The sequence below is a fragment of the Podarcis gaigeae genome, assembly GCF_964106915.1.
Source record: "Podarcis gaigeae genome assembly, chromosome: 4".
Lineage (NCBI taxonomy): Eukaryota > Metazoa > Chordata > Lepidosauria > Squamata > Lacertidae > Podarcis > Podarcis gaigeae.
Window position 1 is genome coordinate 23,930,453 of NC_139677.1, and position 13,051 is coordinate 23,943,503.

Consider the following 13,051-nt stretch of genomic DNA (forward strand, 5'->3'; position numbering starts at 1 on the left):
TATTTTCCTGTGTATAAGACTAGGGTTTTTTCCCTTTAAAATGTCGAAAATTAGGGGGCGTCTTATACACAGATACATATTCTCCCCATTTTCTTAAATCTGAGTCCCCCAAAACAGGGAGTATCTTATACATGGGGGTGTCTTATAGATGGAAAAATACGGTATTTAGTTATAGGATATGCATATACATATATATGACTTCATTATTTTATATCCCATTCAAGAAACTAATGAGTACCCAATTTTTTCCTTATAACCAACTGATAAAGTAGATTTGGCTGAGAGAGTTTCATGGGAACAAGCTCTGTAACTGTGTGGAAATTCGTTATTTTTAAGTAAGATAAGGGCTTAAAGGGATGTGAAGTTAGAAATAGAACACAGAAATGGAAAGAAGGAGAAACCGTAAGGTAAAGGATGAAGAAGTATATGGGAAAGTTATCAAAATTAGATAGAAAATTAATTTAAAAACCTAACTGAAAAGAGAGATCAGCGAGAGCAGGAAAATGAACTGCTCTGTCAGGCAGGAGAGAAAAAACTGAGGAGTGACCACACCTGCCTCCCAGAGTTCTTTGCTCTCCTGCCTCCATCACATGACAAGATAATACCCCACCCATTCACAGCATCAACAACAGACTCAAATTTTGAACCCATGTCTCAGTGACCTAAGTTCAAACACCATCCACTATGCCACATCAACATTACATCCCTCAAAAGATCATTTTCACCAATAGAAGATCTACATGTAAAGTATCAAATTTCATTTCTTAGAAGAATTAAAATAAGTGTAAAAAATATTTTTAAATGGTTACCAATGCCTGATATAGCACCAAACACGTCCTTGTGGAGGTTGCTATCAAGAGTATTCACAGATTTTTGAGGAGTCATCAGTGGATTTGCAGCTGGCAAGCTAAGGGATTCATCTTTTGTACTCTGTTAAAAAAGAAATAATTTCACTTCCTTTAATATGCCTAAAAGTGGTCTATTTTTACACTAGAATTTTTTCAAGCTTTAAAGTTTCAGAAATAAAAATATCCACTCACACTGCTGGAAGCATTAATAGGGAAAGGTGAAATATCCTTGACATCAATTCGATGGGCATTTTCTATCAGCACCCCAAAGGTTGGCAAATACAATGTAGCTATTCTCGCTTGATGGCTCTGTACCAAAACATTTTAGTTCTCATTATTCAATGGGAATATACACACACTCACATTTCAGATATTCGCTGTTGTGGAGCTAGAGTTATAACTTGATTTTTGGTTCTTGCACATTTAAAAGGAACAGATGTTGGATGTTCCTTTTAAATGTGCAAGCCCTCAAACATATCCTTTTTGCAGTCAGGTGGGAGTCACAAGATTACTGAATCTAAATTTGCTAATCACAATGTTAGCAATTAAGAAAAAGCTCAACAAGTATGGCAAGGTGAGAATAAATAATACATTTCATAGTGCAAGAAGCATATTTTGCCAGGTGAGCAAGTCTATCTTTGCCCAATGATTCACTCTTGCTTGAGCTGGTAATAGAGGCAAAAGGTTCTTTGATCATCTCCCCCAGTGTTCTCGAACCTCATCTCAGAGGATCTCTCTTACAAAGAAAAAAGAGTTCTGGTGCACAGACAGGCTCCCCCTATTCAGAGAAGTGCAGTAAGTTTAGAATCCTCTATTGGTTATGATCTCTGCATCTACTATTAAAGCATGAGTAGAGAAGCCCTGGGATTAGACTGACTTTATTTGTGAAACTTCAGTAAATAAGCACTGCAGGTATTTTGTAACATACACAGGCTAGCTTGGTGAAGTTCATAGAGGGAAATATTTCCATCCCCTCCTCCCTCCTGCAGCTACCTACAACCTCCACAAAGCTTCTCCAGAGAGGTGGTGCCCCCTCCTGAACAATGTGGGGACAGAGCATGGAGGCCTGTTGGGAGAAGAGTCCCATATACCCACATCCAACTTTGTTCAGGAGAGCCCCTCAACCTCCCACGCAGAGGATTCTCATGGGGCACAGGCGGGTTACAATAAGGAAGAAGGGATATAAAACATTTCTTCAGTTCGTTTCCTTAAATCAACTTTTCTTAGGACCCAAGTCACAAAAACCTCCGCACTTAATGTAACTAAAAAAGCTTCTGAAAATACACTTACCCTGGAAGCATATCTGTCATCCAAAGAATGCTTTATCATCAAATTCTTCAAAACACTGATTGCAATTTGACGGATGTCTCTGAACTCTTGCAGGGCATTTCCCACCTCCCTCAGCAGCAGTCCTACCAAGAAGTGATGCTTGCAGAACTCATCTGATAAGGAATAGTCAAGCTGAAGGTCTGAAAGCAAACACCACAGTTAAGAAAGGGTATATTCCAATACAGAAAGATGCAATCCATTGCCATCTGGAAGCACCATAATGTTCACTACATTCCATGTCCTCTTATTTATTAGAAAAACAAAATAGTGTATCTATAGATTGTTCTTTTGCTTTTTATAAGCAGAGCCAAGACGAAAAAATGAAAATATTTAAGCAGTAATGAATTACAGGCAATTCCCAGTTTACGTACATTCTATTTGCACACTACTATGCACACAAAGTGCCAGATACCCAGAAGTGGTACCAGAAAATGGGGATCACCTGGTCAACTGAGTTGGAGGGATGGCAGAACTTCCACAGCTGACACGAGTGGGGAAGAAGCTTCTCCACACACGTCAGCTAGGTTGGTCAACCAAGCCCTGCCATCCCTCCAGCTCTCACAAGCCAGAGGGGGCAGGAAGGCTTGGTTGAGCAGCCTCAACAAGCCTCTGGGGTCATGAGGAGACCCTTCCCAGAGCCCAAAGAGGATGAGATGGGAAGGCTGAGGATCTCAACAAAGCCCTGCAGCCCCTCCAGTTCACGAGGAGACCCTTCCTCTTTGGGCTCTGGAGTAGATCTCCACCTGCTGAGCCAGGAGGACTTGCAGGGTGCTCTCTATTTTACATGATTTCACATATGAGCATGGGGCCCCAAAATGGAAGCCCCATGTAAATGGAGAGTCACCAGTACTGAGAGTAATTCAGTAATTTACTCTCTTGAGTACATAGTGGCTTACTGACTAAATATGAACTCTTGGAAAAGAACTCAATTGGGGGTCTGCTGTGGTCCAAGTCAATCTCTTTCATGCTTTATGTGGCTACAGAGCAACATTTGTGCATTTTAAATAATTTTCAGACAACCACACTTTCACGCAAATATGTTCTACTAAAACCAAGCAAGTGTGGGTGACTACAAGCAAAAGGTCAGCTATCTGTGACAAAACTGAACATGCATTTTTTTAAAAGAAAACAACCAATGGCGTATCTAGTAATTCAGTGGCACTTGTACTATCAAACTTCTTGTTTTTAATATTACTTTTTTATTTAGCCCAAGAACTGGACACACAGCTAGCTAGCCTTCCTTTTCTTGGTTGGAAAAAAGGCAAGCACCTAGAATGTGATGCATTGGACACAGATATTTCCAGGAAATACATCTAAAGAAATGTAAACAGAACTTGGAAAATGGTGGAAAAGGCCTTATTTTGCTTACGCACTGTGAAACAGAAGAAAACATGCCCCATGACTCCAGCTGTAGTGAGCGTCTACCATCTGTGTCAGCATGTTGTAGACAACAAGAGGCTGATGAGGCAGCTTTTGGAGACCCCATAATTAATATATCCTTAAAAGGCTGGGCCTTTATATTTGTGTGCCTGGCTTCATGCATAATAATTCCATTCTGTTGGTCCAATGACACCATCAGGGTGCATATGCGTATAGAATATGTCCAGCAGGTGGAAAGACGGAATGAGTCCTTTTGAATTTTGAGAACTTGAAATTTCACTTTAAAGGATAATTTAATATTTATGACTGCTGGAGAAAGTTAGGTATGTGATTCATTGCAAAGTACCCCATAGTCTTCATTGAATCTGAGTCACTCAAAAATGATTCACAACTAATCCCACCCCTGCTGCTCCACAATTAGCATCAGCAAAGCTTGCTGACACAAAACAGGTTCCAAAAAGAGCATGGGCATACCCAGAGGGAATTTATTCCCTTTGAGTAGCAGGCCCCATCACAAAATACTTTTGAAAACCCTTTCTGTATCAAGGATTCTGCAATGAAGTGCAGGGGAGCTGCTATTCAATACACACAAGCTTGAAGCATCCATGCAAGCACAGGACAACTGAAAGAAAATAAGTGTTTCTTGATACTCTGGCTTGTACTAGCAAGATGAAAGCTCTGGAATGTTTTCAATCAATTTATAGTGACATGTTCATGCATTCAATTTGTTTCCAAATAAGCACGTCAAATTTATTTTAAAAGCTTTATTTTATCTATAGCAGTGTAGCATGACTCACAAATGGAATTACTGCACATTCTTCCTTTTTACACAAGTCACCATGGTTTTTAAATTAGAAAGTCAGTGTAGGATCAAACAGCACACTCCACACCTACCTATAGGAGTGTCATAGGATTCCACTGTTGGTGAAAGAAAAGCTAATTCAAAGGAAAAAAAGAAGCAAAGTAGGACAAAACCAATAAGTAACAAATAGCTTTTCTGGTTTGAGACAACACAAAGAAACAATGCTAATGAGACAGTGTGTGTGTGTGTGTTACACCAGAACTAAATTACTTACCTATCTGCTTTCACTCTATCACTTTATTATACAAACTGGTGAAAATTAGAGGAGACAGAAATAAAATCTCCATCTCACAATTAAAGAACCCCAATATACATGTATCAAGTCACAATAGATTTCAAGATTTTTCTTACAAGACAACAATGTCAAATTATCTTTTCAAATGTAAATTTACCTTGATATCGCTGAATCCTGCCTTTTCCAAAAGGCATAGGCAGATTCAAAGGAATGTAGTGTTCATGATTACATACTACCCGGAGAAATTCAAATTTGAATTCAAAGAGGGTCTGCAAAAATATGTTGAAGTCATAAAATTGGTTGTTTAACAAAATTAGCATATTTAAGTTCAATAAGCAAGCAAAAGATTTTTAATGTTTGGTTTCAGTTCTTTGAAAGGATGGCTAAGAAGACCCAATAAACAAACAGCACACTGTCTGATTTCCATACAATGTTTTCATACAAGGACACACATATTCTGATAACATGAGGGCTCATTATATTTTTTCTAATTTTATTAGAAATATGAAATATGGCAGATCCTTTTGTTTAACCAATTTCCAGCTTACACATGGTGAAATCTTGCCTGCTTTGTGAGATAAGATGAAGATATTCTTGGAAACTAAAAAGCAAGCAAGCTCTGCTTTGGAAATGTATTTTAATATTGCAACTAAGAAAAAACCACTGCCCATAAAATGTATGTATCAGAATGCTACATGCATGAAGGCTGCAGTTACAGGACACAAAGTTACGAACACAGACCTTTCATGGGTGTAACAAGGACACAACTTTTACTGGTTACAGCAAACTGGGTTTGGTCCAGCATGAGGACAAGGAACTATCCATCGTGTAGCCCCATCTGCAGAACTCAACCAGAAATGAGGAGCTGGCCTGAGTACAGGGCAATCTGGGTGTGGGCACGTCCAGTGGGCCTCTCAGGCAAACTAGGATTCATGCCACCTGTGAGCTCTGTTTTAGGTAGAAAGCAACAGTCCAAGATCCCTTAAGGAGAGCTGCTCAGTGGCAAGTAAGGTTAAACTGCCAGGCTCTGGTCCTCAATCAACCAAATGGAAGCTCACATTAGTTCCCTGCGGAAGAACCGTCTGTGCTATGAGTCAGTCAACACTGCAGAGGGGATCGCATCCAGGACAAGCCTTTTCCACCCACTCTGCCCACAAAGGGAGCCAAATGGGGTTCTCTAGGTAAGCTGGGGACCTGGGACAACCCCCCCCCCAAAAAAAAACCAAAATGGCAATGGCAACACAATTTCTTACAACAAAGCTATACAGTACCTTTGGATCTCCTGGAGCAAAGAAGCTGATATAGTTATTAATTTGCTTGAACACAAATCCTCTGTCCATAAAGGTGAAACATCTCTGCAAAAGCAGAAAAAGTCACAAGAGCATTCTAAAGGCATGATAGCTATTAAGTTATATTTTTATAGCTATTTCCAAGAAAAAAACTATAAAAACTAAACTAGCCTAAAGCAGCATTCAGATGCCAAGCATCAGATGCTTAATACATGACTCATAAATTATATATTTCTAAATTAAATCAAAGATTTAATAATCTCATCTGAACTTCTTATTGCACACCACATTTCAAACAAATTTTTATTGTACATAACCACTTATGATGAGAGACTATGAATTCATAGTCTTCACTATCAATCCAGGATCAATGATAACTGGCAAAATACCCCAGAAGTGCAGGATTTTTATTTCAAAAGTGCTACACCTTCTATCATCTCAGTACTATCTATAATTAATAGCAGAACATTCAAAATCAGCTTTAATCAAAGATTTACATTATCTATTTTCCTGACACATACTTCTCTTTCACATGCCAATTTATTGGGGTGGGGAGAGAGTTTGCCAGCTATTGCCTTCTAAACCTGCTGCATCATGTTGACCATGAGAGGAAAGAAAAGCTTAAGAACAGTTTGAGTTCTGTATGAGCAATTGCTAAGACAGTGGTGGGGCACACCCAACTACCTGTCAAAATCCCTTGCTTAGGGTTCCCAAACCTGGTGGCTGTTGGGTGCTTGGGAAAACTGCACATAGGAGTTTGCTAGCCCTGTGTTCAACAATTCCCAAAGTGTCAAACACAGGACAAGCAAAGTGGTTCTTTCTCCCCTCCCCATGGGGAGGTGGGGGCACAGAAGCTGGCATTTTGCAGGCATCAACATGTGCAAGAGAGGTCCCTCCCAAAGCCAACTTGCCAAAAGCTGGTTTCTTCCCCCTGCATTTTGCAGATCAGCTGAGAAGAAGCACTCCTCTCACAAACACAATGCAAGAGCTTGTAAAGTTTTGTTTCTGAGATGGCTGCTGCTGTTTAGCAAGAGTCCAATACAACCCTCCTCCTGAATGAGGAAGTAGTTTCCATTGAATCCTGTCAAACTGAACAGGATTTAACCCTTAGTCATTAACTCATGACAGCAGGGGAGTTAAAAAACCCCAGCCGTGCCTTGGCCGCATGCAGCCTGTTCCCTACTGAATTTAACAATGTGCTCCCATCCACCCAGGGGCATGGTTTGGGGCAAATTGGACCTCCTGCCAGGCCAAGTTTGGCTTGTAGGCCAAAGAGAAATTTTCGTAACACTTCAGATATTGCTATGTTGACTAAGTGAAGTCTTCTTCAAGAAAGGCCAACAAAGAACCATACTCACTTTTATGAAGACAGCAAGGCTATGGTTTGCATTTTTTGAAGCTTCTGGGTTATCTTTATACTTCTGGGTAATGTGTGGCATCAACATGTTTACTACAGTTTCTACAGCGTGATGATAAGATGCTGGAAATCTCTGATTTCGTAACAACTAGGAAAAAAATTAACCAACAGAAATTGACAAAATTATCCTTTTACCCTTACCCGGTGTTTGAGAATTGGTAGTTTAAAAACTAAAACCAAGAGGAAACGACAAAAAAAGTTTCTGAATATCACTGGCATCTGCTTATTAGCTACACTTATATCCTGCCCTTTCTCCAGCACACGTGGTTCTCTTTCCCCCCTCTCATTTTATCCTTTCAACAATCCTGTGAAGTATGTTAAACTAAGAGATAGTGACCAACCCAAGGTCATCCAGCACAACTATTCCACTATTCCACGTTGGCTCTAATAAAATGTATGCTGTTGGATTATTTAGAGCAGGAACATCTTTGATATAATTCTGTTTGATACTCCTTCATATGTTACAAAAATATAAAAATAAACTGGCCAGGCTGGGGCTGATGGGCACCAGGTTGGGATGTTGTGGAAGGCTGTACTAAAGAAATAATTGGACTTATGCACTGTTCCATTTTCATACAACAAAAAACTGGAAGTGCCTAGAATTAAGGTGACTAGCTGTTTATGAAGCCTCTTCAGAATATTATACGTACCTTTACTTTAGCATTTTCTAGCAGGTGCTGGGCCATTGATTTGATTAGAATTTCAAAGAAAAACCAGGAGTACTATTAAAACAAAATAAAATCAACACATTATACAAGCAGTCCATTTATACCTGTAATACATAAAATGTTTATTGTTAATGGGATTTTGTTAAATGGTTTCCACTGGAATTACTACTCTTTGTTTACTCATTTTTTAAAATAAAAAATGTAGATAACTTTGTCAAATTGTTGCAATCCAGTTTTTTCTGTCTGGTCTCCTCATGCTTTTTTAAATATCTGATTTGCCACCATTTTTATCTTTTGCAATAGCATGCAGTTGCAGTACAACCAAAGTGCTATTGAGACTTTTTAGGTCTCCTAAGTTTTTAATTAAAAGTTTATTCTTTGCAGACCCTGCTCAGTTGATTGCTTCCTGTCAATTGTGGCTGACGGAATAGCAGTGAATAGTAACTTAACTGCCATTCAAAAAGTTTTGCTTAAACTGAAAGGATATAAGAAAAGAAATGTAAAGAAATGGATAATTAAAGTTCTTCCTCGCAAGAAAAGAAACCAAAACTGGGGCAACCAACAGACAGTAATTCCCTAGTCATAATCATCAGAAAAGAAAAAAAGATGTAGGTCCTGCAAACAAGACACTTATAAACACTGGAAAGGGGCTTTGCTGAACAGAACTTACTTGTGAGCGAACATTATAGAAGGTTCATATCCATGAAGAATGGCAGATCCCGGATAATATATCTGTATATTAAGTGCAGTATGGAATCGCCACTTAAATTCCACTTTATGGAAAAGCAATGCCTCAGCAGCACTAAAGACTCCAATCTGGTTATAGAACAACCCCGCACAGTTAAATAGGTAATACCAAGAAACGCAGCAATCAAAGTTTTTTTTTCAGTAATACCTTTAACAGCTTGTTGCTTGTGAGAAAGTCAGCAGATGGCTTCAAGATTGTTGTCATGGATTTGGCAAGTTCTTCATGTACGGTCTTATATTCAGTAGCAATGTAAGGCTCTGCTTTGTAAGCATACTTGGCAAGACAAAAAGCGAAATTAGATTTGCATAATGCAGAAGTAATTATTACAGATGTTAATGGTACAATTTTTGATAAAGCAACTTTGTATGAATCCTACCTTGACATAGGACCTCAAGTAGCTATCCAGCCCTTCTTCGTGACACTGGGCAACTACATGGATAATAACCCTAAATAAAATGAAGTGACCATAAAATATCATTGCAAAGTACTTTGACAAAAATTAGAACAACCTTGGCAAACTAATACCCCAAAATTGCTTTTTAGGTGATGAAATGTACCAGGACTGTTGCATCAAAATGCTTACCTTGTCACGTTCACTGCAACTTCTTCTTGGGTTGCTCTAGTAAGGACTCTAAACAATTGGTTTAAAATAGTAGGCAGGAAAGCTATCATTACATGGCCCTCCATAGCATGAAGACTCTAAATTAAGAAAATAATAAAATGAAATCAGAATTGTATGAGAATCAAAACGTACTTAAAAATAAATAAATCAGAAGTGTAAAGCTAACAATCTTCAGAAACTTTACTTGGAAGCAAGTTCTATTGAAAAAACAGGACTTATACGTAACTTATTCTAGGAGGAAACGTGGAAATCTAAGAATATAAGTAAATGGTTTCCTATGCAACATCCTATGCTATTCCATAGCCTGTCAGATTTCAAGCAGATGGGGTAAATGAGAGAGTGCACTGGGAGTTGAAGGTATACATATACAGGATACATTATTAAATAGCAATTCAGCAGAGAATACTGAAATCAGCACAAAAGCATCATGCTGTGGGATAAGATGACATGTGTTCAATATGATAGTGGCTAATGCTGCCTTGTTAAAATACTTGTCAAGACATTTGTGGAATAAAAGTTGATTAAATGTTGAAAATATTTTGCAGCCGCTACATTGCAATGTGCATATTTTGCATGGCAAAATATAACAGTATGGCTAAAATATAAAGGAAGTCTAAAATATGTGCTAGTTACACATAAGCACTTCCTCCCCGCACGTTGCGTTGTGGCATACCACAGGAAGACTCAAATTCAGGCTACATTTCAAGCCACAATTAAGGAAGATTAACTATAATTTAGTATGACAGTCTACACTAGCAAGCCATATAGCAGGTATATATCAGGGGTCAGCAAACTTTTTCAGCAGGGGGCCAGTCCACTGTCCCTCAGACCTTGTAGGGGGCTGGACTTTTTTTTGGGGGGGGGGAGAACAAATTCCTATGCCCCACAAATAACCCAGAGATGCATTTTAAATAAAAGGACACATTCTACTCATGTAAAAACCTGCTGATTCCCAGATTTCCCGGATTTAGAAGGCAATTGGGCCGGATCCGGCCCCTGGGCCTTAGTTTGCCTACCCATGGTATAAATTATATACCTTAAGATACTTCACAAGATCAACTCCTAAGGCTTGAGCTCCAGACTCAGTTTTTTGACAATAATGGAAGAAATTGTTTAAGTGCTGGTCCTAGGAAAAGAAAGAGAAAAACAGGTTAAGTCAATTAATACATAATTCAAATTGATTTGATCAAATGTGTCACTACCTCTAGATAAAAGAAATCCACTCTAAATACAACCAAAATGTTCCTCCTTTCAAGCATCCATCAAAGTTAAGCTTGAGAAGAATAAAGCAATGTGACAGAATTCTTAGTAATTTAAACTTTGCATAACTCCTGATTCTTGGAGCTACACTAATCTCACAGCCAAAGCTTATGAAGTTTGCTTTTACTTGCTTGGTGTGCTATAACAGCAAAGATTTTATAATATGCACCAGAAGACCAAAAATTATTTTTCGCTTCTCTCTCCCCTACCTACTCCAACTCAGCCCTACCAGCACTGAACACGGACTTTAGTCATCCTGCCCTCCAGTTATCAATCAACTAAAAAATTGTGGTAAAAAGCTCTAGTGGAATAGCCTACCTGTGTATATACAGTGGAAACCAGATGGGTTGAAATCTTTAACAGTGGTTTGCCTCCATCTACCCATTTAATTTCAGAACCAGAATGCTGTATATAGAGAAGAAAGTTAAAATACTGTTGATATTACATAAGTATTGTTATTACACCAAAATGGACATGTTGGGCTGGTCTGCACACGCAGAAAAGCCATGCTTTTTTAAAGCAAACCATGAATTAACCATATGTTGTCCAATAATGGTTTGTTTCTTTAGCACAAATGAAAGATTTCCCATCTACTCTTGAGTTAACAAATGCCAAATATGGATATAAATGGCCTGGTTTAAATATAACACTAAACCATGGCTTGTTTGGCAAACCAAGGATTCGAAATATATGGTGTACTTTCTGTAGCAAGAACCATAATAAATTGATGCTTTCATTTATTTGCAAGGAAAAAATATTTCACAGCCAGTCAGTGACACATGACAGTGAACAGGCATACAGCGAGCAGGCTTGACACTTTAAAATTTGAAAATGACAAAAATTTAGTAATGCACTTTGAACATCTTGCATATTTAGATACAAAAACTAATGTTTGCTTTTGTGTGTGTGTTTTAACAACTCTGCCCTATCAAGTTCTATGAAAAATAATCAATCATTGTGTTGTTGGTTTTTTTTACTTTGATCATGCCAGGTTCTTGATTGTTGAGATATCCACATGGAAGGTATGCAGCTACTGGGATATGTTGTTCATTTGTCACTACTCTTCCATCTTTCAACAGCTGAAGCCAAGAATACCCAACTACAAAAAATGCAAAGAAAAAACATTTTTAATATTCACACCTTAAGTATATAATATAACACAACACACCCTCATCTAGCAAGACTTGGTGAGTCTTTTACTTCCTCCGCTAAAATCCTGTTAAACATGTTAGAAGAGCTCTACCCAATGGAACAAAGCACCCATTTTTATCTACAGCAGTTAGAGTGCAATTTCAATCTTAAAAAGCAATTGACAGTCAACTTATTTCTCTAAAAATGCTATTGAAGTCAGTAAATATATTTAGTATTGGACTCTTTTTATTGTAACCCATGAACAAGAAAATGATTGATTTAATGATAAATCTTCAGAAGCTATGAAATGAGTGTCAGACTTTGAATTCCACACAGAAAATCCAAGTCAATCATACCTTGTGCTTCAATTATGTCCTTCTTTTTGGTAGTCCCTTTGCTTGAACTATCACAGCTGACATGGTAGAAGGTAAACAACAAATGATGTTTTTCGTGTAACTGTGTGGGCAACTCTATTTTAATCTAAGAAGAAAAAACATAAGTTTGGCTTCAGAGAATATTCCCAATATTGTCGTGGTATGCCTCATAAAAAGTACATATAGGAAATAATTTTCAATGCAATTAAAGCAAGATTTAGAACAAGAGATCATACATTGGGAGCAATTGGTTTAAAGTGGATTATATGCACTTAAATAAAGACAGATATATGTGAAACTCTAGAATCATTTCAATGGAGGTGGCAGCTGTGATCATGCAAAGAAATACACACAGTGAACTTTCCCTCCAATATAGTGGAGTGCACTGCATGATCAAATGAATTAGGTGGGGGCTATCTAAAATGGAATGGGTAGCATATACAGATTTTGACTAGCTTGCATGTTTTCAGCTTAGTATAATCTTGTGTACTGTATTAAAATACAGTAGTAAAGTGCTACCCTAAAAAATTCCAATTAAATTACAAAAGTGAATATATGAGTTTGAATATGCAACATGGCTGGACTAGAACAATTATACCCAACAGAATTCTAGCTTCATATGTGTAGAAGAATTTTAACATGAGATGTATCAATGACAATGTTTTTCAATATGTATATCTGAGGCAGTTTTGAGACCTATTTACCTTGGGACTCAGCTACACAGCTGCAAATAAAATGTTTAAGGGTGCAATATACAATGTGACACTAGATGGCGATGGTGAGCCTTATGGAAAATTCAATGTATTTTTAAAAACACTTTTTAAAAAAAGCACTTTCAGAACGGTTTTTATATGTGTGTAGATTTCACCTTGATTTTTGGCTCTAAAA

General features: G+C 37.9%; 1 protein-coding gene across 30 annotated transcripts in view; it reads right to left on the reverse strand.

Annotated features, from left to right (window-relative positions):
- The window catches only part of DOCK9 (dedicator of cytokinesis 9), a 132,542-nt gene that overhangs the window by 28,641 nt on the left and 90,850 nt on the right, over nt 1–13,051 (reverse strand). For 20 of the 30 annotated variants that reach the window (XR_014563379.1, XR_014563380.1, XM_083735170.1 and 17 more), the window contains exons 20-33: nt 12,146–12,269; nt 11,636–11,757; nt 10,977–11,063; nt 10,435–10,524; nt 9,360–9,475; nt 9,153–9,222; nt 8,924–9,049; nt 8,011–8,082; nt 7,302–7,448; nt 5,926–6,009; nt 4,812–4,923; nt 2,139–2,317; nt 1,041–1,157; nt 810–930 (exon numbers count right to left, since the gene is read on the reverse strand). Coding sequence is in view for 28 of the 30 variants with exons in the window: in XM_083735170.1 (XP_083591296.1) it covers nt 810–930; nt 1,041–1,157; nt 2,139–2,317; nt 4,812–4,923; nt 5,926–6,009; nt 7,302–7,448; nt 8,011–8,082; nt 8,924–9,049; nt 9,153–9,222; nt 9,360–9,475; nt 10,435–10,524; nt 10,977–11,063; nt 11,636–11,757; nt 12,146–12,269 (1,567 nt within the window). In the remaining 2 variants the exon portion in view is untranslated. Of the gene's footprint in view, nt 1–809; nt 931–1,040; nt 1,158–2,138; nt 2,318–4,451; nt 4,494–4,811; nt 4,924–5,925; nt 6,010–7,301; nt 7,449–8,010; nt 8,083–8,923; nt 9,050–9,152; nt 9,223–9,359; nt 9,476–10,434; nt 10,525–10,976; nt 11,064–11,635; nt 11,758–12,145; nt 12,270–13,051 lie in introns of all 30 variants that reach the window. The other 10 variants (XM_083735175.1, XM_083735174.1, XM_083735182.1 and 7 more) reach the window with 1 other exon arrangement.